The sequence below is a fragment of the Capricornis sumatraensis genome, chromosome X (genome assembly GCF_032405125.1).
Source record: "Capricornis sumatraensis isolate serow.1 chromosome X, serow.2, whole genome shotgun sequence".
Lineage (NCBI taxonomy): Eukaryota > Metazoa > Chordata > Mammalia > Artiodactyla > Bovidae > Capricornis > Capricornis sumatraensis.
In genome coordinates this window covers 73696849-73723949 of record NC_091092.1, presented here as the reverse complement: position 1 = coordinate 73723949, position 27101 = coordinate 73696849, and the positions used below count along the sequence as shown (strand labels likewise).

Genomic DNA, 27101 nt, shown 5'->3' with positions numbered 1-27101 from the left:
CTTTGAGTAACTACTGCTTTCCTACTCAATGAGGAACACTGTAATCTAAAATAAACTGATTCAAACTACATAAGTAAGAAGGAAATATTCCATTCTTACCTGGAGGATTTAAGTCACTCGATCTATAAGTACAATTTCTAAGTAGCCTCAATTCAGAACCAAAGTGACAGAGCTTCAAAAAAGGAGTTTCTGAAAACAAACTGTACATTTATCTGAACTTTGTAGTTTCCTGGAAACAAAATTCTGGATCCACTTCAGTCCAGACTTGACACTGACCTCTTTGCACTTAGCCTGGCTTTGCTTTGAGTTCATCAAAACATTGCTTCATTTACATTTCATCTAAGCACTATCTTTCCTTAAGTCCTATAACAGCTCTATCTTTCCTTAGATAAGAAATCCCATGGTTCCTCTGATTTAGTCTCCCTTGTAGCAATGATCCAATAAACTTGGCTTTATCAGACTGCAGGTTTGTCCCTAGAGGTCTTCAGTTGATCAGGCTAGGGCAAGTGATACAGTAATATAATTCCAAAGATATTATGACTTGCATTAATAAGACAGCAACCTCAACCAAACGCTACAGAGAAAATACTGGAATGTGAGAAAATAGACAAATTAAAATGTGGCACCATGAACTTATTATAAAGAGGATACTGAACAGAAGAACAATGTGTGTTTCAGCTACAAATTGAGCTTGGCTGCTTCCATGGATATAATTCTGGGGAAAAAAAAAAAGACAAAATTTAATCTTTAAATAAATATTAAAATTTGGTAATGTAATCCTAAAATTGGCTTTTTTTAAATACTATGAAATTATTAATTCATCTGATGTATATAAACACTGGATCTGTAGAATTCACCTGTAAAAAGTTTGACTAAAATAAAAGCTATCTCTGTGTTATTTATTATTTATTCATACTTATATTTATTTGTACTTATTCATTATACTTATACTATGTTTTCAACAAATGAGAAAACTAGTATTTTAGTGTACAAGACCATGAGGTAAAATAATATAAACTCCATGAAAACAGGGACTACATTTTTTGTATCACTCTATCTAATAATACCTAGTACATTGCTTAGAAACAGTAAATGGTCAAGTACTTGATCAATTATTCTATTTAGTTGAAGACACTTTCATTCTTAGCCAGCTTACTCAAAAGAACTTATCAAAAAAGATTAAAAAAAAACTTCCCCCTTTTAAGAGTATGGCATAGTCTTTTTAGCAATCGAAGTTCATTAATACAGAGCGATCCAAAAGTCAAAACTAAATCGAGTTCTTTCATATACTAGCACTGATCTAACAGGATATTAATCATTAAGGTTAACTTTGGTATATAATGTAAAGAAATTCTGGACTTCCCTTACCACATGTCCTGTGTGGGGATTCTTATGAGCATACGGTGGTCCTCTTATATGGTTCCACATTTGACCAGATGTCATAGCAAGCACAAAACACTAGGAAACAAAAAAAAAAATGAAATACTCATATAATATGGTATGGTTCCACTTTAATTAAATTAACAGGTATATGAAAAGTATACCTCTCAAGTAATACATGAAAAAAAATTTTCCATAAATGACAAAAAAGCTTATATTTCATCATAAGGATCACAAGAATCAATATTTACTTTGAAAGGAAAGCACTGTTTTAAAACTACAAATAAACTGATACAAGTTTAAAATTGAATACTGAAAAGCCTTTTAGAAGAATTTAAAGAATGGAGGTTTTCATAGGGGTGACAGTCTTTCAGGTTGAATAAAAACTAGGTACAAGGAGTTCCTTCAAGCTCTTGCCATACTAATGAGATAATGGAGGAAACAAACTGATTTTAAGGTAAAAAATAAAAATATCAATATATAAAATCTTTTCCCACAGATAAGAAAGAAACAAAATGCCACCTAACAATGTAATATTAGGAGTTATCTAAACAATTTTTCTTCCAACTTTCACTCACCAAAGCAGCAAAAGCCCATCCAGTTTTATTAAAGAGAAATTCCATATTGCTCCTTCGAAGATACACAAGTCCACCAATAACAGCCAAAAGCAATCCCAACATAAGGGGACCAGCATAATTTGGGGGTCTAATTACTCTAATCTAATAAAAAGGAGAGAAAAACATTTTAAAGTATGAAATTTATTCATTAAGTATATAGATCAAAATAATTTGAAATGAAAACAATCAAAATTAGTGTGGTTACTTTCATGAAAAAATTACACTTTTTCTTTTCATCCTAATTAAAATAGCCTACAATGTATCCTAAAACGGTATGGATGCAACATTCTTTGTAACCACAACATAACAACTTTTAGGGAATTCCCAGGTGGCGCTAGCGGTAAAGAATCCACCTGCCAAGGCAGGAGATGCAGGAGACAAAGGTTTGTTTGATCCCTGGGTTGTAAAGATCCCCTGGAGGAGGAAACGGCAACCCACTCCAGTATTCCTGCCTGGAGAATCCCATGGGCAGGGGAGCCTGGTGGGCTACAGTCCATGGTGTTGCAGAGTTGGACATGACTGAAGTGACTGAGCACACATATACATCTTTTAGATTAAGAAGTATTACTAAGTATTTACTAAGTATTACTAAGTATTGCCAAGTACAACTAGATACTCCATGGATTTAATGAGGACGAAAGAGTGGTTTCCATGCTGAATTGACTAAGTAATAGAATATGTTTTAACGTCACTCTTTCATCAGGATGATTCTGTTAAATGCTACTGATAAAGGGACTGACAAACTATCACCATCTCAGTGATATAAGGACGAGACCAATTAGGACCTCCCAGAAGAATAAGTGGATAATGACAAAGTAACTTTCTACAAAGCAAGGAAACTTACATTGACATCAGTTCTGTCAGCAATCCACCGGGCAATCTGCTCAGCTGAAAATCCACGCACCTGCAACTCATATGTATCACCCCGCTTGGGCTTCCCTTTTGCAGGAAAGTTGATGAAAGTTGGAGCTGAATTCATGTTTAGCTGAATAAAAAGTAGTCCATGAGAATACAAATTACCAAAAAAATAATCTTAACAGCAAATATCTTGAAATTTAGGCATTTTACAAAGACAAATAAGCCCAGGTTTAGGTGGGTTAAGTGATTCATCTAAGGAAAGTGGTAAGTGATCCAAGAGTCAAACCCAAGGCTGCTTGTGACCTTAACTAGTACACTTTACTGACAAAATATAAATTCCTAGCTAAGAAACCTACATTTTACTCCTTTAAAATGGAAAATTTTCCATACCACAATTACTTTAATCTGTTCCGACATTATGCAAAAAAAGAATACATTTATGAGAACTAAAATTGTCTCATGTAGCTTAGGTAATAGGAGAAGGCAATGGCATCCCACTCCAGTACTCTTGCCCGGAAAATCCCATGGATGGAGAAGCCTGGTAGGCTGCAGTTCGTGGGGTCACAAAGAGCTGGACATGACTGAGCAACTTCACTTTCACTTTTCACTTTCATGCATTGGAGAAGGAAATGGCAACCCACTCCAGTATTCTTGCCTGGAGAATCACAGAGACGGGGGGAGCCTGGTGGGCTGCCATCTATGGAGTTGCCCAGAGTTGGACACCACTAAAGTGACTTAGCAGCAGCAGCAGCAGCTTAGGTAAGCTTCAAATAGAGCACCTTCTCAATGTGGAGGAAAGAAGATCAGGTAAGAGAGTACTCTATTGTAGGGAAAACCAATACAAAATGGTAACCAATCAGCAGAAATAGTCAATTCTAAAAGGTTCATAAGTATTTAGTGATAAGCATAACATTTCTCTGTCATGAGACCATGATATTCTTAAGATAACACTGGAATTGCTAAGGTAAAGAATCTAAGACCTACTCATTTGCATTGTATCTTTCCTGATGTGATAATACTTGCAGAAAATAGAAAATGTTAAGTCCAGGGAAAAGATGATCACCACCAGATGCAAGCATTCAGGTACCCTCAGCAGGTAACCCTTTAACAGAGATTGGCTTGTATAAAATAACTATAACTTAAAGACTTCCCTGGTGGCTCAGACGGTAAAGCATCTGCCTACAGTGTGGGAGACCCAGGTTCAATCCCTGAATCAGGAAGATCTCCTGGAGAAGGGAATGGCAACCCACTCCAGTATTCTTGCCTCCCACCAACAAAAAGGGGCTCAAAGAAATATTTTGGGCTTCCCTGGTGGCTCAGAGGTTAAAGTGTCTACCTCCAATGCGGGAGACCCAGGTTCAATTCCTGGGTTGGGAAGATCCCCTGAAGAAGGAAATGGCAACCCACTCCAGTACTCTTGCCTGGGGAATATCATGGATGAAGAGCCTGGTAGGCTACAGTCCATGGGGTTGCAAAGAGTCGGACATGACTGAGCGACTTCACTTTCACTTTAAAGACATCAACCAATAAAATAACCCACTCCCTTGCTTTGATTCTATACTTAAGAGTAACCCTTCTAAAAGTAGTTTTTTTTTAAACTTTCCTATAAGGGGAGAGGGTATACCGATTAGGTATATGATTAGTCTGGCCTTCTTGGCAGTAAAAGATGCTGAATTAGTGAATTTAAAAATTAGCTCTTTGATTACCAATGTCCATGGATTTTTATGGTTTGGCGAGTGTACACAAAGTCTGCAGAGCTAGATAAATTCTGGCTACGCTGTTAAAAATTCAGTTTGAGTCCACAAAACTAAGACCTGAATAGTGTTCATGCCGCCAAAGTGCTTCCCAAATTTTAGGCCAAACTCTTCAATAGTTATTTATTTATATGGTGGTCCCCACTTGTCCACAGTTTCACTTTCTAAAGTTTAAGTTATCTGTGGTCAACTGCAGTCTGAAAATACTAAGTGGAGAATTCCAGAAACAAACAATTCAAAAATTTTAAATTGCAGCCATTCTGAGCAGTGTAATGAAATCTCTCACCATCTTACCCAGGATGTGAATGATCCCTTTGTCCAGCATATCCCACCCATTAGTCATTTAGCAGCTGTCTTGGTTTTCAGATCAACTGTTGTGATATCACAATGCTTGTATTCAAGTAACCCTTATTTTACTTAATAATGCCCCAAAACACAAGAGTAGTGATGCTGGCAATGCGATATGCCAAAGAGAAGCCAGAAAGTGCTTCCTTTAAGTGGAAAGGTGAAAGCTCTCAATAAGGACAGAAAAAAAATCACTTGCTGAGGTTGCTATCTTCGTGAAATTGTAAAGGAAAAGAAATCTGTTAACTTTGCTGTTCCACTGAAAAAATTACGGTAAGTGATAAGTGCTTAATCAAGATAGAAAAGATAAATTTGTATAATAAGATATTGTGAGAGAGACCACACTCACATAACTTTCATTACAGTGAATCTGTTAGTCTCTCAGTCATCCAGACTCTTTACGACCCCATGGACTGTAGACCACCAGGTTCCTCTGTTCTTGGGATTTCCCAGGCAAGAAGAATACTGGAGTAGGTTGTCATTCCCTTCTCCAGGGGATTTTCCCAACCAAGAGATCAAACCTGGGTCTCTTGCAGTGCAAGCACCTGCTTTACCATCTGAGCCTATATTGTTTTAATTCTTCTATTTTGTTATTATTATTGCTACTCTTACTGTGCTTAATTTATAAGTTAAACTTTATCATAGGTAGGTATGTATATATGTATGTATAGGAAAAAATATAGTTACATATAGGGTTCAGTACTATTTGCAGTTTCAGAGTCTTAGAATGTATCCCCTGTGGATAAGCGGGGACTACTATACCACCTTTGGATTTAAAATATACATATACACATATGTGTCTAAAAGACCTATGTAATATATGAAATCCATTTCCTGTATGAAATTAAAAACAAAAAATTACAGGGTTATACGGACCAACTCCAGTCCATTCTGCCAGCCACTATTACCATTTATAGACCTTTCTGAATTTATTCACATACATGTGTATATACCAGCAGAAAACATAATATTGTTTTGTCTCTGCCTTATTTAACAAAAATGGTATCACATTAACTGAAATATTCTACCTTTCATTTTGCTTCTTTTATTCAACCGTGTTTGAGATCTATCCATAACAGTGTGTATATATATATATATACATACACACACACACACACACACACACACACACACACACCAGGGAAGCCCCATATAATATGGGTGGCTCAGATGGTAAAGGATCCGCCTGCAGTGCAGGAGACCTGGGTTAAATCCCTGGGTTGGGAAGATCCCCTGGAGGAGGGCATGGCAACCCACTCCAACATTCTTGCCTGGAGAATCTCCATGGACAGAGGAGCCTGGAGGGCTACAGTCCATGGGGTCACAAAGAGTTGGACACAACTGTGTGACTAAGCACAGCACACACACACACACACACACACATATATATATATATGTTGAGGTTGGTATACATACATATATATATACATATATATGTATGCTCATAGTTTACTAAGTAATTATGCTATTGTTGGCAATTTAGTTTTTTCCTTTTTTCCCAATTAAAAAGGATGTTTTAAGAAACAGTCGTGTACATATTTTCCTGTATATATGTGAAAATGTTTCTCTAGAAATGGAATAATTAGTTCATAGAGCAGAAACATTTTAAATGAAGATGGATAGAGCCAACATGCCTTCAAAAGTGGCTGTACCAATTTACACTCCTACCCAGCAACACAGGAAGGTATGTTTCCTTACATTCTTGCCAAAAGTTGATCTAATGGGTAAATATTGTAATAATGTATATAATATATATAATTTAACTTATATAATACATATAATTATATAACAACATTTATATACTATATAATTTATATAATAACACCATTATTATAGTTTGTATTTCCATGATTACTAGTATAACATCTTTACACCAAATCAGCTCTTTAAAAGTATTTTATAGTCTATAGACACAATCAACAGTGAAAAAGCAATGGGAAAAAAAATAATATATCTGATAAGGGGCTAATATTGAGACAACATAAAGAACTACAACTAAAAAACACATTTACTAAAAATTGGGCACAGGAAAAGAAAAGTTGGACAAAGGGACTTCCCTGGTGGCACAGTAGATAAGAATTTGCCTTGTAATGCAGGGAACACAGGTTTGATTCCTGATCTGGGAAGTTCCACATGCCACGGAGCAACTAAGCCCATGAGCCAAAACTATTGAGCCAGTGCTCTAGAACCTGGGAGCCACAACTACTGAGCCCATGTGCTACAACTACTAAAGCCCGTGTGCCTAGAGCCTGTGCTCTGCAATGAGAAGCACCACAATGAGAAATCCACACACCACAACAAAGAGTAGCCCCCATTCACCACAACTAGAGAAAGCCCACACAAAGCAATGAAGACCCATCATAACTAAAAATAAACAAATAATTTTTTTAAATTGGGCAACAGATATGGATAGACATTTCTCAAAAAAGATATACAAATTGCCAACAAGCACATGAAAAGATATTCTACATCTAATCATTAAAGAATTACAAATCAAAACCACAATGAGACACCATCTCACACTCATTAGGATAACTACTATCAAAAAATAATGCAAAATGGTGCAGCTGCTATGGAAAACAATATGAATGTTACTAAAAAAATGAAAAATAGAACTACCATATAATCTAGTAATTCCACTTGTGAGTTTAAATCTAAAAGAACTAAAAGTAGGGTCTTGAAGAGATATCTGCATACCTATGTTGATAGCAGCATTATTCACAATAGCCAAAAGGTGGAAGCAACCCAAGTGTCCATCAACAGATGAATGAATAAATAAAATGTGGTATATGCATACAATGCAACATTATTCAGCCTTTCAAAGCAAGGAAAAATTTTTTTTAATATTTACTTATTTATTTGGCTGCTCTGAGTTTTAGTTGTGGCATGTGAGATCTACTTTACCAACCAGGGATCAAACTCAGTCTCCCGGCATTGGGGGCGTGGAGTCTTAGCCACTGGGGAAGTCCCTGAGACACATTAGGGAAGTCCCAAAAGCAAGACAATTTGGATGCATGCAACAACATGGATCAACTTCGAGGACAGTACACTAAGTGAAATAAGACAGTCACAAAAAGACAAGTATGTATGATTCGACTTATATGAGGTACTGACAACAGTCAAATTCACTGAGATAGAAAGCAGAATGATAGTTTCCAAGGGCTGGGGGAAGAGGGAATAAAGAGTTATTTGATGTGTAAAGAGTTTCAGTTTCATTGTACAAGGTGAAAAGAGTTCTGGAGATTGGTTATACAGAGATATGAATGTACTAAATACTACTGAACTACATTCAAGAATGGTTAAGATAGTACATTTCAGCACTAGTGGTAAAGAACCTGCCTGCCAATACCAGAGATACAAGAGATGCAGGTTCAATCTCTGGGTTGGGAAGATCCCCTGGAGGACATGGCAACCCACTCCAGTATTCTTGCCTGGTGAATCCCGCAGACAGAGGAGCCTGATGGCTATACTCCATAGGATCACAAAGAGCCACACACGACTAAAGCAACTTAGCATGAACACACACATATTTTCTCACAATTAAAATTTGTTTTTAAATCTTATAGGCTTTGACAATCCTTAGATGTTAAAGAGCCAAAATAAGATGTACGGTTTTTGGTAGCTTATCATTTTTTATCCATGCATGGCTTTTGTATGCTGTGGCATATAACGATATTCTTTGGAGAAAGATTTGAATTTATTCCACAGATGGACACACTACCATCCTTATACCACTAACTCTAAATATAGCTGTAAAATGGTCATTGATATTAAAAGGTGTTTGATGTAGAAGAAAACTTTATGTGTATCTTGGTAAAATAAATGAAATTACAATTTTTAATTTCCAAAACAATCCTTGCTTGAATAGTAGAGAATGAGAAAGCAATTTCTTAAACTCTAAAAACTGTTTCCTTTGGTCTAAAAAAGCCTAAATGCACTAATCTTTTAGGTTGCAGCATGTTTTATGAATACACTGATTTTGATTTATGGCACTGTGTGAGACTAGAATATGACCAGCACAGTAACATACTGTAAAATGGAACATTAAGCCATTTGTTTGACATTTACTTGAACATCTATTATGTGCTTAGCACTAATAGCTACAAGATACTGGCTCTGTCCATAAGTAAGTATACTCTAAGAAGGGCTGTCAAGCAACCCTAGGGCTGAAGGATAAAGTAGACAGCAAGCAAAAATAGATGAATAACATGAGAGATGGAAATCCTAAAAAGAACCAAAAAGAAATACCAGAGATGAAAACCACTGTAACAGAAATGAAGAATGCCTTTGATGGACTCAGTATACAGGACATGGCTGAGAAATCTCTGAGCTAGAGGATCTATCAATAGAATCCTTGAAAACTGAAAAGTAAAGAGAACAAAGACAAAAACAAAACAAAACAGAATATCCAGGGACTGTGGGTATACAAAAGGTGTAACATATACATAATGGGAATACCAGAAGAAAGAGAAAGGAACAGAAGAAATATTAATGATTGAGAAATTTCCCAAAGTAATGTCAGATTCTAAATCACAGATTCAGAAAGCTCTAAGAATAAGTAGTGGATAAATGCCAACAACATTATACCCATGCATATAATTTAACTCAAAGAAATCAGAGATAAAGAAAAAAACTCTTAAAGAAGTCAGAGGAATAAAATGCTTTACCCATAAAGTAAGAGAGATAAGAATTACATCCAACTTCTTTTCAGAAACCATGCAAACAGGAAGAAAGTGGAGTGAAATATTAAAAGTGTTAAGAGAAAAAAATACTCTGTGAAATTATTCTTCAAAAGTGAAAGAGAGGGACTTCCCTGGTGGGCCAGTGATTAAGAATCCATGTTCCAATGCATGGGATCCAGGTTCAATCCCTAGTCGGGAAACTAAGATCCCACATGCTGCGGGGCAACTAAGCCTGTGTGCAGCAACTACTGAACCTGTACATTCTAAAGCCCATGTGCCACAACTAGAGAAGCCCTCTCACACTGTGACTGGAGAAAGCCTGCACACCCCAACAAAGAGCCTGTGTGCTGCAATGAAGACCTAGCACAGTTAAAAATTTTAAAAATAAACTTCTTCCCCCAAAAAGTGAAGGAGAAATAAAGACTTTCAGACAAACAAAGCTTGAGGGAATCCCTTGCAAGAAATGTTAAAAGAAGTTCTTTAGAGTAAAGGGAAATAAGGTAGGCTGGCAACTTGAATCTACATAAAGAAAGGGACTGAAGAGGGAATAAGTGAAGGTAAAATAAAAACTTGTTTTTCTTATTCTTAATTAACTAACATATAACAGTTTGTTCAAAATAATAGCAGCAATGTATTCAACTGTATGTGTGTATGTACCTATATATAAATGAAATGAATGACAGAAATGAGCAAACTCCAGGAGACAGTGAAGACAGAGAAGCCTGGTGTGCTGCAGTTCATGGGGTCGCAAAGAGTGAGACTTGACTTAGCAACTGAACAACAACAATCAAAACAGTGTGGTATCCAAAGGAACAGAATAAAAAGCCCAGAAGTAGAACCACATATAGTCATCTGATTGTCAACAAAAGAGAAAAAGCAATTACGTGGAGAAAGTATAGTTTTAACAAATGGTGTTAAAATAACTAGATATCCATGAGCAAAAAAAAACAGACAAAAAATACCCCACAAAACCTAGACACAGACCTTATCCTATTCACAAAAAATAACTCAAAATGGGACTTTCCTGGCAGTCCAGTGGTTAGGACTCTGCGCTTCCAATGCAGGAGACATGGGTTGAATCCCTGGTTGGGGAATAAGATCCCGCCTGCTGCAAAGCATGGTCAAAAACAGAAAAAAGAAAATAACTCAAAATGGATCAAAGGCCTTCGTAAAAGACAAAATATAAAGCTCCTAAGAGATAACATAGTAGAAAATCTAGATGACGTCAGATATAATGATGATTTTTTAGATACAACATCAAAGACACAATGTATGATAGAAATAACTGATAAGTTGTACTTCATTAAATTTACAAGCTTTTGCTGTGCAAAAGACAAAAAGTAAGAGATTGAGATGACAAGGCGTAGGCTTAAAACTCAACAAGGAGATCAAACAGTCCAATTTTAAAAATGGAGGACACCTGGTGGTCCAGTGGTAAAGAATCTGTCTGCCAAAGCAGGGGACAGAGGTTCGATGCCTGGTCCAAAAAGATTCCACATGTCATGGAAGAATAAACCCTGTGCACCACAACTACTGAGCGTGCATTCTGGGGCCCTACAACCACAACTACTGAAGCCTGAGTGCCTTAGATTCCATGCTTTGCAAAAACAGGAGCCACTGCAAATGAGAAGCCTGTACACCACAACTAGAGAATAACCCCCATGCACTGCAACTGGAGAAAGTCCATGTTTAGCAATGAAAACCCAACATAGCCAAAAATAAATAAATAAATAATAGGCCTAAGACCTTAACAGACATTTCACCAAAGATACACAGGTAAATGGGCAGTTGAAAAGATACTCCACATTATATGTCATCAAAGAAATGCAGATTACAACAATGAGATACTGCTACATAACTGTTGTTGTTTTAGTTGCTAAGTCGTGTCCAGCTTTGCGATCTCATGGACTGCAGCCTGTCTGGCTCCACTGTCCCTGGGATTTCCCAGGAAAGAATACTAGAATGGGTTGTCATTCCCTTCTTCAGGGGATCTTCCTGACCCAAGAATCAAACCCACATTTCCTGCATGAGCTACCTGAGCTACCTGGGAATTAGAAAGGTCAAAATGCAGAACACTGATAACACCAAGTGCTAATGAGGAAGTGGAACATCAGGAACTTTTGTTCACAGCACTTGGGAATGCAAAATGGTACAGCCAATTTGGAAGATGGTCTGGAAGCTTCTTACAAAACTTAACATACTATGTGTGTGCTGTGCTTAGTTGCTCAGTCATATCTGACTCTTGTGACCCCATAGACTGTATGTAACCTGCCAGATTCCCTTGCCCATGAGATTCTCCAGGCAAGAATAGTGGAGTGGGTTGCCGTTTCCTTCTCCAGCAATCGAACTCAGGTCTCCTGCATTGCAGGTGGATTCTTTACCAACTGAGCTACAAGGGAAGCCCTTAATATACTATATGATCCAGCAACTGTGCTCTTTGGTATTTATGCAAAGGAGTTAAAACTTGTGTCTGCATAAAAACCTGCATACAGGTGTTTATAACAGTTTTATTCATAACTGCTAAAACTTGGAAGCAACCAAGATTTCTTCAGTACATGAATGACTAAACAAAATCTGGTATATCCAGACAATAGGATATTATTTAGCTCTTAAAAGAAATGCGCTATCAAGCCATGAAAATACATGGAGGAACTTTACATTCATATTACTAAGTGAAAGAAGTCAATCTGAAAAGTCTACATACTGTATGATTCCAAGTATATGACATTCTGGAAAAGGCAAAACTGTGGACACAGCTAAAAGATCAGTGATTACCAAGGGTTAGTGTGGAGGGAGGAATTAGTAGAGTACAGAGAATTTTAGGGCAGTGAAAATACTATTTATGAATACATATTGATGGATACATCTCACTATACATTTGTCCAAATCAGCAGAATGTACAAGACCAAGAGTGAACTACTATATAAACTATGCACATTGGGTGATTATGATGTATTAATGGAGGTTCACCAACTGTAACAAACATACCATTCTGGTGGGGGATGTTGATAATGGAGAGGCTATTCATGTGCAGGGGCATAAGACATAACATGAAACCTTTGTATCTACCTCTCAATTTTGCTGTGAACCATAAGCTCCTCAAAGAATAGTTTTAATTTAAAAAAACACAGGTAAGAGAGGTCATGATTGATAGAGCCAGTGGTATGGGATATAGGGCACAGGAAAAAGTTAAGTGTTGAACAAGAAGGAGCCTTTTCACTAAGACAAGCTGCAAGAAGTTAAAGGCAAGTACCTAGCTCTTACCAAGAACTACAGTATTACACTATCAGTCAGTTCAGTCGCACAGTCATGTCCAACTCTTTGCAACCCCATGAATTGCAGCATGCCAGGCCTCCCTGTCCATCACCAACTCCCAGAGTTTACTCAGACTCACGTCCATCGAGTCAGTGATGCCATCCAGCCATCTCATCCTCTGTCGTCCCCTTCTCCTCCTGCCCCAAATCCCTCCCAGCATCAGAGTCTATTTCAATGAGTCAACTCTTCACATGAGGTGGCCAAAGTACTGGAGTTTCAGCTTTAGCATCATTCCTTCCAAAGAACACCCAGGGCTGATCTCCTTCAGAATGGACTAGTTGGATCTCCTTGCAGTCCAAGGGACTCTCAAGAGTCTTCTCCAACACCACAGTTCAAAAGCATCAATTCTTCGGTGCTCAGCCTTCTTCACAGTCCAACTCTCACATCCATACATGACTACTGGAAAAACCATAGACTTGACTAGACAGACCTTAGTCGGCAAAGTAATGTCTCTGCTTTTGAATATGCTATCTAGGTTGATCATAGCTTTCCTTCCAAGGAGTAAGCGTCTTTTAATTTCATGGCTGCAATCACCATCTGCAGTGATTTTGGAGCCCCCAAAAATAAAGTCTGACACTGTTTCCACTGTTTCCCCATCTATTTCCCATGAAGTGATGGGACCAGATGCCATGACCTTCGTTTTCTATATGTTGAGCTTTAAGCCAACTTTTTCACTCTCCTCTTTCACTTTCATCAAGAGGCTTTTAGTTCCTCTTCACTTTCTGCCATAAGGGTGGTGTCATCTGCATATCTGAGGTTATTGATATTTCTCCCGGCAATCTTGATTCCAGCTTGTGTTTCTTCCAGTCCAGCGTTTCTCATGATGTACTCTGCATATAAGTTAAATAAGCAGGGTGACAATATACAGCTTTGACGTACTCCTTTTCCTATTTGGAACCAGTCTGTTGTTCCATGTCCAGTTCTAACTGTTGCTTCCTGACCTGCATACAGATTTCTCAAGAGGCAGGTCAGGTGGTCTGGTATTCCCATGTCTCTCAGAATTTTCCACAGTTTATTGTGATGCACACAGTCAAAGGCTTTGGCATAGTCAATAAAGCAGAAATAGATGTTTTTCTGGAACTCTCTTGCTTTTCCCATAATCCAGAGGATGTTGGCAATTTGATCTCTGGTTCCTCTGCCTTTTCTAAATCCAGCTTGAACATCAGGAAGTTCACGGTTCACATATTGCTGAAGCCTGGCTTAGAGAATTTTGAGCATTACTTTACTAGCATGTGAGATGAGTGCAACTGTGTGGTAGTTTGAGCATTCTTTGGTATTGCCTTTCTTTGGGATTGGAATGAAAACTGACCTTTTCCAGTCCTGTGGCCACTGCTGAGTTTTCCAAATTTGCTGGCATATTGAGTGCAGCACTTTCACAGCATCATCTTTCAGGATCTGAAATAGCTCAACTGGAATGCCATCACCTCCACTAGCTTTGTTCGTAGTGATGCTTTCTAAGGCCCACTTGACTTCACATTCCAGGATGTCTGGCTCTAGATGAGTGATCACACCATCGTGATTAGCTGGGTCATGAAGGTCTTTTTTGGACAGTTCTTCTGTGTATTCTTGCCACTATTACACAATAGTGGGATCCTTATTCTGAATCAAAAAGTTACGTGATAAATTGTTCACTTTAAAACAAAGTGGTACATTTTTTATTATATTTTACCACAAAAAACATATATATATAAATTTACATGATTTCTACCCAATGTCCATATTCTGAGAAGTTAGTATTTACCACCATATTTCATGTTTAGCTTAAGTTCAGCTTTTATTTCACCAACTACTCTAGATCTTACACAAGACAAGTCCTATTTAACTTCTTGCAGCTATTGAAAAAGAGGTATTCCACATTATATATAGTTTACCCATTTCTATTTAACAGAATAACCAAATAACTTACCATCTGAAATACATCAGAGCCTTCATCAAAATCCACCATAGCAAAAAATATCCTGTTGGTAAATGCACTGGAATATCGCCAGGAGTTTGCAAGGATCTGGAATTCTTCATCAGCTTGCCTGAATGCAATTGGATTTGTAAAGATAACATATAAAACATTTTTAAAAACAATCTAGTGCAAGTCAGGCTCTGTTGATAGGGTTAGGACAAACCTTGGAAAACATTGCCACTGTTTTGGCATAAGAGAAATCTTATATCAAGAGTTGGGGATTTCAACAAGAAGTAGTGATTATCTGACTCTGCTTCATACTTTGTGCCTGTTTCTTATCAAAAAGCTCCTTCTAAATTCACTGGAAAAAATCTAGCTACAATTTGTAATAGGCTAAATTACTTCTAAGAGTTCAAAGACAAAGAATTGAGATTAGTTGAAAGCTCAAGCTATATTTTACTTTTCCCTGATTTCCCATATGCTTTTAATTCTAAGATCTGACATTTTTTCATTTGTGATTATCTTTTTTTGGTTTATCTTAAATTTGAATTTAATAGTATCATACATTTTCACTTCATAAATATGGTAACACTAACAACTGGCAATGACAGTTACAAGTTAACTGAAAGATTAAGGAGTGTAAATAGGAATCATAATATTAGATTAAGTGAAGAGATGAGTAACAGTATAAGAAAATATATTTTCACCGAATTCTAATAGATAAGAAAATAGCTTTCCCCCTCAAAATGGAATTTACATGATTGTGAAATAAACCTTAAAGTTTGTTCTACAGTTTCCAATTATTGTTTGTTGTTTTAGTCGCTAAGTCATGTCTGACTCTTTGCGACTCCATGGACTGTAGCCTGCCAGGCTCCGCTGTCCATGAGATTTCCCAGGCAAGATATCAGAGTGCATAGCCATTTCCTTCTCCAGGGTGTGATTATCTTTTAATTCTATCCCTCCACATTTATTTTCATTGCTGTCACCTAAAGTTAGATCTTTAATATCTGACATTTTAATATTAACATTCTTTACTTTCTCCTCCTCCAATCCTTAAACATTGCAATATACATCAATCTTTCTAAATAACTACTTTATTGATACTCTTCCTCTTCTCAGAAACCATTGGTGCTTTTTTATTACCTTCAGAACACAATCTCCAAGCTCTTTCACTGGTTATTCAAGGTTGTTTATCATCTATTTGCAAATAATTCATCTAGCTTTTACACAACATTCAGTCAGTTCAGTCGCTCAGTCATGTCCAACTCTTTGCAACCCCATGGACTGCAGCACACTAGGCCTTCCTGTCCATCACCAACTCCCGGAGTTGACTCAAATTCACGTCCATTGAGTCAGTGATGCCATAAAACCATCTCACCTTCTGTCAACCCCTTCTCCTCCCACCTTCAATCTTTCCCAGCATCAGGGTCTTTTCAAATGACTCAGTCCTTCGCATCAGGTGGCCAAAGTATTGGAGTTTCAGCTTCAGCATCAGTCCTTCCAGTGAATATTCAGGACTGATTTCCTTTAGGATGGACTGGTTGGATCTCCTTGCAGTCCAAGGGACTCTCAAGAGTCTTCTCCAAAACCACAGTTCAAAAGCATCAATTCTTTGGTGCTCAGCTTTCTTTATGGTACAACTCTCACATCCACACATGACTACTGGAAAAACCATAGCCTTGACTAGATGGACCTTTGTTAGCAAAGTAATGTCTCTGCCTTCTAATGCCTCTGTCTAGGTTGGTATTACTCAATCTCAAACAGATCTCTTAATTCCAGCACTTTACTCCTATCTCTGTACCTTTCCACACATCATTACTTCTAAACAGAATATCCTACCGCCATGTAAATCTGATCCGTCTGTCTAGCATAAGTCCTACCTTCTCTATTAGGCCAAACCTAACCATTCCTGTTATATGTCCTTCCTGAAATTTTATAGCATTTATTATGTACACAATTCATTTAGTACTTAATCACAAACTGTCTCATATTGACAGCTAATTTTCATATGTGGAACTCATTTCCCTAGCCAGATGATAAGAGTGAACAGCACTCTGGGATCAAGTACTCCTATACTTCTCATCCTAAGAGCACCAACTACATAGTATTATACTAATTACTGTTACTTAATTTTAGTTATTTGAATGAATTTAGGAAAATGTGAGCTAATTTAAAATTTGGTCTTGTAAAAAGATACTATTAAAAATATTAAGAATTCCATTAATTTGCATTTAATGTATAATTATGAAGGACTTTGTTTTCTGACATTTTTGTATACTCATGATTGCCAGTGAGTAAACTGACTGAATTATGAGTAATTGCAGAGTTTAAGTTTATTCATAGTTAATACTTACTATTCTTTTTCCTTCTTCTACCTATTTTCAATTTATATTCAGCATAATCCCATGCCTGAAAAAGAACAACAGCACTCTGGGACCAAATATCTGGCCTATCTCCTACCTCTGGGGAGGAAATCTTTTAAGAAGTGTTATAAAGGCTTGGGGAAGCGTAACACATTCTGAAAGAAGGCTGTCTATTCCTTCACATGGGCTCAGGCTATCAGAATTTGGAAAAACCTCTCAAGATTTTACTAGTTTTTCACAGGGTAGCTGTATCATTTCCTTTAAAGTGATTTCCCAGACCACACATATGATCTAAAAATATAAGTAAATGAATAACAAAAAGCAAAAGTTATTTTTTAGTATCCACTATTTTTAATTATCTATAATGTTTTTGTTTAAAGAAATACCTTTTTTCCTAAAAGCATTCAGAAATAGTAAAATCAAATCAACTAAGCATTGTTTGATGAAAGTTTAAGTGAGATTAGTCTCCATTTCTAAGGTTTAAAATTACTACAAAATAATCTAGAAAAAAGAAACACCTCTACGTCGTGAATCTTTGTTTTCTTTAAAAGTTCTCCTGTAATTCCAAATTTTGGATGCAATCACCGTTATTGCATTAATAAATATCTCTAGCTTTCAGTATAGCATTTAAAACACTGGAAACTGTTTCTTCCAAAAATGAAAGATTTGTTTTACGTAACTTCTGGGACTGTTGTCATAAAACAAGAGCACAAAAGTACTACATCAATGCTATCGACATGCATTTATAGAACTTGGTATCAATTTATGATTTCTAGATTTTCTGTTATTTCTATGATGGTTACCATGATACTTTATCCTTGCTTTTTGTCCCTCCCCCACTAATATGGACAAAGACTGGGGACTTCCCTGGTGGTCCAGTGCTTGAGAATCTCCCGTCCAATGCAGGGGAGGCAGGTTCAATCCCTGGTCAAGGAACTAAGATGCTACATGCTTCAGGGCTACCAAGCCTGCACACCACGAATAGAGAAAAGCTGGTGTGCTGCAATGAAGACCCAGTGCAGCCAAAATGAATAAATAAACAAAACCTTAAAAAAAAGACTATAAAAGAGTAGTACTATTATATGTTAGTGAGAAGGGGATGGCAACCCACTCCAGTATTCTTGCCTGGAGAATCCCCATAGACAGGGGAGCCTGATGGGCTGCAATTCATGGGGTCACAAAGAGTTGGACATGACTTAGCAACTAAGCACAGCACATTATGTGTTACTACAGACACACTAAGTAAGGTAAACACATTCATTGTTTATGTACCCACTGAACTAAACTCATTCTTCTGGGATTGAAAAATGGTTAAAATCTTTTGAGTTTTTTAATTTTTAAAGTGTAGTTGAAAGTTCATACTTGCACACGACACATTGTCTATGAAGTTGGAGAGCAGTGAACATGACAATAACGGAGTAGTTTCGCGGTGGGGCTTTAACAAGGCGACGGAACTTGTCTCCATTCATTCTTATTACAGGCCTTTTATTGGTCCATTCCATCAGTTGACTAACCTTTTCAGACAACACCATCTAAGAAAAAGATAAAGAATGCCATTAATACTCTCAACCTGGAATTTAAAGTTTTTTTTTAACTAGGCAACTGAAAACCAAGCTAATAAGCAGAGGTACATAAAAAATATAAGAGAACTAAAAATTAAATTTTGTACTTGGGCCTGATGATGATAATTATTCTTAAAATTATATTATTTCATGATGAGATTTAAACATATACTACATTTTTATGTGCATGACTTATTTCCTAATAAATAAAATAAGATAAAATCATAAAAAATTTTCATTGGCCAATGATTCCAAAGAATGTGGGAAGAGCTATTCTATCTAATTTTAAGGCTTATTATTCAGCTTCAGTAAGCAAGGCAGGGTGATACTGATAAAAGGATAGATACATAGATCAATGGAACAGAAATAAGACCTTGAAATAGACCTACACAATTATAGCCAAAGGTGCAAGATCAACTCAGCCTTTTCAATAAACAGTACTGAAACAACTGGATATCCATAGTCAAAAGTAAGAACCTCAAACAGAACTTCACATCTTATACAAAATTAATTGAAAAAATGGATCACAAAATTAAATGTAAAAATGAAAAGTATTAAAAATTAGGAGAAAATATTCAGGATCAATGAGTAGGCAAAGAGCTCTTAAGCTGACAACAAAAGCATGATTCAAAAAAGAAAAAACAAAGATAAACTGGACCTCATCAAAATTAAAAACTTTTGTTCTGTGAAAGACCCTGTAAGGAGGATATGAAGACAAGCTATAGAGTGGGAGAAAATATTTTGAAACTACACACCTAAAACAGATTAGTAGTTTGAATATATTTTAAAACCATCAAAATTCAGAAAAACAAACGAAATAGACAAGACATCAAGAGACTTCATCAAAGATGATCTACAGATGACAAATAAACACACAAAAAGATGTTCAACATCAGTCATTACTGAAATGCAAATTAAGGGCACAATGAGCCATCAATACATATCTGTTACTAAAATAAAATATAGTCACAATACCAAATGCTGGCAAGGATGTAGAGAAACTGGGCCTCTCCTACATTGGTGGTAGGAATATACCATGGTCAGTCTTTGAAAAAGAGTTTGGCAGTTTCTTTAAAAAATTAAGCAAGTGACCTGTGAAAGTGAAAGTCGCTCAGTCGTGTCCGACTCGTTGCAACCCCATGGACTATACAATCCATGGATTTTTCCAGGCCAGAATACTGGAGTGGGTAGCCATTTCCTTCTCCATGGGATCATCCCAACCCAGGGATCAAACCCAGGTCTCCTGCATTGCAGATGGATTCTTTACCAACTGAGCCACAAGGGAAGCCCAAGAAAACTGGAGTGGGTAGCCTATGCCTTCTCCAGAGGATCTTCCCAACCCAGGAATCGAACCAGGGTCTCCTGCATTGCAGGTGGATTCTTTACCAACAGAGCTAAGGGAACTAACCATATAATCCAGCAACTGCATTCCCGAACATACATCTCAGAGAAATGAAAATGTATGTCTATACAAAGAAAGAGCTAAATTTTGTTTGTTCCTTTTTATAAGTCAGTCATCATGAGGCAATGGAAAAGAAGCATGGTTAGTCAATGAGAATTTCAGTTTGAAATAAATGCAATCATATTCATTTATCATTCCTCTCACCTCTACCTTTATGTTCAAACTTTGCAAAAGTATTAAGAAGGGAAAAGATAAAAAAGAAGTGCAGAAGACAAGAATCTCAGTGCAAGGTTAATGCTAATTCATGGTTTTGTTCTTCTTTACAAGACAGGGGTATGTTTGTTAATGGTTGGTAAATCGTGGAGTGGTACACTATTCAGAAGCATCTGACCAATTACATTTCCCATTATTTACACTAAACTTTGGCCAGGGCACTGGCATTCAAACTGTAAAAACAATTCCTTCCCTTTAAACTCAATCATTAAGGAACAGATGTTAGGATGTGCCTTTTCACTTTGAAAGTAGATCAGGAATCTAATAGAGAAACAGCATTCTTTGAAAGACAGATGTCACTGTATGCCTGCTAAGTCACTTCAGCATATTAAAAAGCAGAGACATTACTTTGCCAACAGAGGTCCATCTAGTCAAAGCTATGGTTTTTCAAGTTGTCATGTATGGATGTGAGAGTTAGACCATAAAGAAAGCTGAATGCTGAAGAATTGATGCTTTTGAACTGTGGTGTTGGAGAAGACTCTTGAGAGTCCCTTGGGCTGCAAGGAGATAAAACCAGTCCATCCTAAAGGAAATCAGTTCTGAATATTCATTGGAAGGACAGATGCTGAAGCTGAAGCTCCAATACTTTGGCCACCTGATATGAAGAACTGACTCATCAGAAGAGACCCTGATGCTGGGAAAGATTGAAGGCAGGAGGAGAAGGGGACGACAGAGAATGAGATGGTTGGGTGGCATCACTGACTTGATGGACATGAGTTTGAGAAAGCTCCGGGAGTTGGTGATGGACAGGGAAGCCTGGTGTGCTGCAGTCCATGGGGCCACAAAGAATTGGACACAAGTGAGCAACTGGACTGACCTTTAAAGCATGTCTGAATTCAACCAATACTGAAAAAAGTATTTATTTCCTGAGTACACTTTTATGAACAATAGAGAAAGATAGCATAGAAAGATAGTTTTGCAGCTGGGACTTCCCTGATGGTCCAGTGGTTAAAAATTTGCCTGCCAATGCAGGGGACACAAGTTCAATTTGACCCCTGGTCCAGGAAGATTCCATATGCCATGGGGCAAACCCATGCACCACAACTAGTGAAAACTGTGCACCCTAGAGTTCACGCTCCATAAGAGAAGTCAGGGCAATGAGAAGCCTATATACCACAATGAGAAAGTAATCCCCACTTGTCACAACTAGAGAAGACCCAGTACAGTAAAAATAAATAAATAAATTTTAATGAAAATAGTTTTGTAGCAGATAAAAGATAATTCCAGTAGGAGTCTCAAAATGAATATGTCACATGTGGAAAAATGAATATAGTCTTTAACAAGCCCACAGAGAAATATATACACTCTCAACAGACTGGTATAACAAATAATTAACAAGACTTGTGGAACAATGAATGATACTAAGGAAACAGGCTGTGAGGGAGGGATAAGTTAGGAATTTGCTGTACACTTAAAACACAACATTATAAATTGACTATACTTAATTTTTTTTTAAAAAAGGAAACAGGTTGGTGGTAAAGACAGTAGAAGAGAGTGAAACAGAAGGCAGACAGGATAAGGAACAAGTGGTGGAGTCTAGTTCAACAATAGAATTAGTTATAAAAAATTGTCAAGAACAGAATATTTGATTTAAAATAAGGCTGCATAGATTAAACTCAGTTTTTCAAAACAAATGAATTGTTATTTGATACAGAATTAATGATCCTCTTAGCTGAGAGAACAATATTAGTTCACAGTTTAAAAATACATATTCAATATTCTAAAGCAGTCATCAATTTCTTTATATTTCAAATTAAATTTGACAGTTACCAGCAAATTGAAACATAACTTGGCTATTTTATTAACTTTAACTACAGATTCTATTTGGAGCTATTTTAGAAAAGAAAAAGTAAAGCAACAGCAGATATAGTTTCACATAGTCTATCTCTATTGTCATATAAATACATGATCATTCCAATAAAACAAATAAATGTGCTTTGAATTAGTGATAAACAGTTGGAGTCTTGTTAAACAAAATCTCAAATAGGTCTGTGTAAAATTTTGTGATATCCCTCTTTCTGTTTATAACTGGAGAGACCAGATATCTGGCCATACAATCCCTAAGTAACTTACCAAGTAGAAGAGATTAGTTCAAAGGAATTACAAACACTTTAAAACTCTGAAGAACTACACAAGAAAGGTCTTAATGACCCAGATAACCATGATGGTGTGGTTACTCACCTGGAGATGGACAACCTGGAGTGTGAAGTCACGTGGGTACAAACAAAGCTAGTGGAGGTGATGGAATTCCAGCTGAGCTATTTCAAATCCTAAAAGATGATCCTGTGAAAGTGCTACACTCAATATGTCAGCAAATTTGGGAAACTTATCAATGGCCACAGAACTGGAAAAGATCAGTTTTCATTCTAATCCCAAAGAAGGACAATGCCAAAGAATGTTCCAACTAGCATACAATTGCACTCATTTCACATGCTTAGCAAGGTAATACTCAAAATCGTTCAAGCTAGACTTCAACAGTAGTTGAACCGAAAACTTCCAGATGTAAGCTAGGTTTAAAAAGACAGAGGAACCAGAGATCAAATTGCCAACATTCGTTGGATCGTAGAGAAAGCAAAGGAATTCCAGAAAAACATCTAGTTCTGCTTCACTGACTACACTAAAGCCTTTGATTGTATGGATCATATAACAAACTGTGGAAAATTCTTCAAGAGATAGGAATACCAGACCACCTTATGTCTCCTGAGAAACCTGTATGCTGGTCAAGAAGCAACAGTTAGAACCAGACATGGAAAAACTGACTATTTCAAAACTGAAAAAGGAGTTTGTCAAGGCTGTATATTGTCACCCTGCTTATTTAAGTTACATGCAGAGTACATCATGCCAAATGCTGGACTAAATTAATCACAAGCTGTAATCAAGACTGCCAGGAGAAATATCAGCAACCTCAGATATGCAGATACCACCCTAATGGCAGAAAGCAAAGAGGAACCAAAGAGCCTCTTGATGAGGGTAAAAGAATAGTGAAAAAGCTGCCTTGAACTCAACATTCAAAAAATTAAGATCATGGCATCTGGTCCCATCACTTCATGGGAAATAGAAGGAGAAAAGTGGAGGCAGTGACAGATTTTATTTTCTTCGGCTCTCAAATCACTGCAGATGGTGACTGTCACCATGAAGATGCTTGCTCCTTAGAAAGAAGGTTATGAAAAACCTAGACAGTATTAAGAAGCAGAGACATCACTTTGCCAACAAAGGTCCATCTAGTCAAAGCTATGTTTTTTTTTTTCCCGTAGTTGTGAATGGTTGTGAGAGTTGGTCCATAAGGAAGGCTGAGTGCCAAAGAATTGATGCTTTTGAACTGTGGTGCTGGAGAAGACTCTTGAGAATCCCTTGGACTGCAAGGAGATCAAACCAGTCAATCCTAAAGGAAATCAGTCCTGAATATTCATTGGAAGGACTGGTGCCAAAGCTGAAACTCCAATACTTTTGCCAACTGATGCAAAGAGCCGACTCACTGGAAGAGACCCTGATTCTGGGAAAGATTGAAGGCAAAAGGAAAAGAGGGCAACAGAGGATAAGATGGTTAGATAGCATCACCAACTCAATCGAGATGAATTTGGGGAGATAGTGGAGGACAGAGGAGCCTGGCATGCTTCAGTCCATGGGTTCCCAAAGAGTCAGACATAACTCATCGACTGAACAACAACAACAACAACAAAATGGGATTATCACCTCAAAACACTGCTTAATACAGAGGCAATTAATTACTTTCTGAGTTCATTTTTGACAAATGAACTGAAGACAGATCACAACAAAATATGAACTAGTTTTAAACTTTTACAAAAAAAGGCACATAAACATAGCTCAGAGCATGATAATTAAAAGTTATAATCCTTATTCACAATGATCTAACCTTTAAAATTTTAATATGTCTCAAGATGGTAAGCCCATCTTGAATTGGTTTTATTGAGAAAATATAAGCTACTATTTTGAATGCCTTCCATGTATGTGTCAGGTAGCAACTTCTCTTCTTACAGAATGAACATTCAATTCAATGGGAGGCTTCCCTGGTGGCTCAGACAAGTAAAGAATCTGCCTGCAATGCAGGAGACCCAGATTCTATCCCTAGGTTGGGAAGATCCCTTGGAGAAGGGAATGGCTACCCACCACTCCAGTATTCTTGCCTGGAGAATTCCATGGACAGAGGAGCCTGGGGGGCTACAATCCATGGGGTCACAAATTCCTACAACACCGCAATGAGGTTAAATACTCTATTTTTATTCCATTTATTATTTCTTTTTATTTCATTTAAATGTTGAGTAAACAGGATCAGAGAGGTTAAGTAACTTGCACAAAGTGTCACAGTTAGTAAGACACAAAGCTAGGATTCAAACAGATCATTCTAAATCAAGCAATAGCAGCATTACTAACATGTTGGACCAGGTAATTCTTTGTTGTGGGGAGCTGTCTGGCACATTGCTTACTAAGCAGCATCCCTGACCTCTACCTGTTTGATGTCTGTACCATCACCAGCTACCACCAACCAAAAATGTCTCCATACATTGCAAGGTAATCCTTGGTAAGTAAAATTCTTCACTCCCTCATTGAAAAACATTGTTCTAAACTGAAAAGGATTTTAACAGCTCAACTCAAGCTTTTATAATTTTATTATGTATTCAAAAATATATGTATTAATTACTGATCAGAACACAATATAAAAGAAAGATTTGGTAGTAAAAGTAAGTAAAAACTTCCTGGAGAAAGCCCTTAGCACGATAGATAATAAAATTCCTAGGCCTGTGTTTCCCAAAGTGTGGCTAATGCAAAGGAGCCTATTAAAAGGGCAGACTTCTAGGTTTCATCCTCCAGTAAATCTGATTCAGTAGATCTACATAAACTCCACTCAAAGGATGCTGATTAGCAGGTTAGCTGATATAAAAAAGACCTAGCAGCATGCCTGAGTAAGACATATTGTCTGTCCAATAACGTGCTGGGTTTCCTGTCTGGTTTGGTGGGCCAAAAACACAGATGTTTTTCCATGAACCCAATACAAATTGAGTGTTATAAATCCATTCACTTACTTCTAAGAAACTGCTTGGTGAGCAGGTCGCTGAATTTTGTCGGGTTTATCAGTTACTGCTCCTGGCTACCTCTATGGTAAGATAGCACCACCATCAGTCACTGAGACTGAGGCTTTTATTTGCCAACAAGGCATCATCCATATAGTGAATGCTTTAAACATCGAAAGGGAGAGGAACTTATGCTAAATCCTGACTCACCAACTAGTAGCAAATGGCAGAAGAGCTTCGGTACTCGCAGGGGAGACTATAAACATATATAGGAGGCCTTGCTACCTGAATATGAACGGACCTTGATCCTCACATGTCAGTAAGATGGCACAAGAAGGTGTTAGTGATGTCTAAGACTGTATAGCACCTGTCATCAGACTATGTAATGGATTTAGTTGCAGTCACAATGTCTGGGAGCAACAGTTGCAATCAGCTGGTAATAAGCTGCTATAAGACTTCAGTTCCTGTTAAGTCTTTTTTTTTTAACTGGCATTAAGGGCTAAGATACTATATCACTTACCATCTCTGATGCCTTTAAGTCTTTAATCAAGGCTGTGATTTCCCATTTTCTTTCTGGGGGAAGGGGCGGTTCTTAAGCTTCTGGTGGATTCCAAGAATATGGAGTTTTAACATAAACCCAAAGTGATTTTGTATGCATTGAAGTTTCAGTATTGCTGTTCTACATTTTAATTCTTATGAGCAAGTCATCAAGACAGTATGGTACTGGCACAAAGACAGAAATATAGATCAATGGAACAAAATAGAAAGCCCAGAGATAAATCCACGCACCTATGGGCACCTCATCTTTGACAAAGGAGGCCAAGAATATACAATGGAGAGAAGACAATCTCTTTAACAATCTCTTTTGTAGTGGTGCTGGGAAAACTGGTCAACCACTTGTAAAAGAATGAAACTAGAACACTTTCTAACACCATACATTAAAACAAACTCAAAATGGATTGAAGATATGAACATAAGACCAGAAACTATAAAACTCCTAGAGGAAAACATAGGCAAAACACTCTCTGACATCAATCACAGCAGGATCCTCTATGACCCACCTCACAGAATATTGGAAATAAAAGCAAAAATAAACAAATGGGACCTAATTAAAGTTAAAAGCTTCTGCACAACAAAGGAAACTATAAGCAAGTTGAAAAGACAGCCTTCAGAATGGGAGAATATAATAGCAAATGAAGCAACTGACAAAGGATTAATCTCAAAAATATACAAGCAACTCCTGCAGCTCAATTCCAGAAAAATAAATGACACAATCAAAAAATGGGCCAAAGAACTAAACAGACATTTCTCCAAAGAAGACATACAGATGGCTAACAAACACATGAAAAGATGCTCAACATCTCTCATTATCAGAAAAATGCAAATCAAAACCACAATGAGGTACCATGTCATGCTGGTCAGAATGGCCGCTATCCAAAAGTCTACAAGCAATAAATGCCGGAGAGGGTGCAGAGAAAAGGGAACCCTCTTACACTGTTGGTGGGAATGCAAACCAGTACAGCCATTATGGAGAACAGTGTGGAGATTCCTTAAAAAACTGGAAATAGAACTGCCATATGACCCAGCAATCCCACACTACTGGGAATACACACCGAGGAAACCAGA

The 27101-nt window shown here is 37.2% G+C and overlaps 1 protein-coding gene across 1 annotated transcript in view; it reads right to left on the bottom strand.

Moving 5' to 3' along the window:
* The window catches only part of MAGT1 (magnesium transporter 1), a 48431-nt gene that overhangs the window by 15315 nt on the left and 6015 nt on the right, over nucleotides 1-27101 (bottom strand). Inside the window, exons 2-7 of the mRNA XM_068963025.1 lie at nucleotides 18571-18740; nucleotides 14858-14975; nucleotides 2842-2982; nucleotides 1959-2099; nucleotides 1369-1458; nucleotides 652-715 (exon numbers count right to left, since the gene is read on the bottom strand). Of these exons, the coding sequence (XP_068819126.1) occupies nucleotides 652-715; nucleotides 1369-1458; nucleotides 1959-2099; nucleotides 2842-2982; nucleotides 14858-14975; nucleotides 18571-18740 (724 nt within the window). The remainder of the gene's footprint in view (nucleotides 1-651; nucleotides 716-1368; nucleotides 1459-1958; nucleotides 2100-2841; nucleotides 2983-14857; nucleotides 14976-18570; nucleotides 18741-27101) is intronic.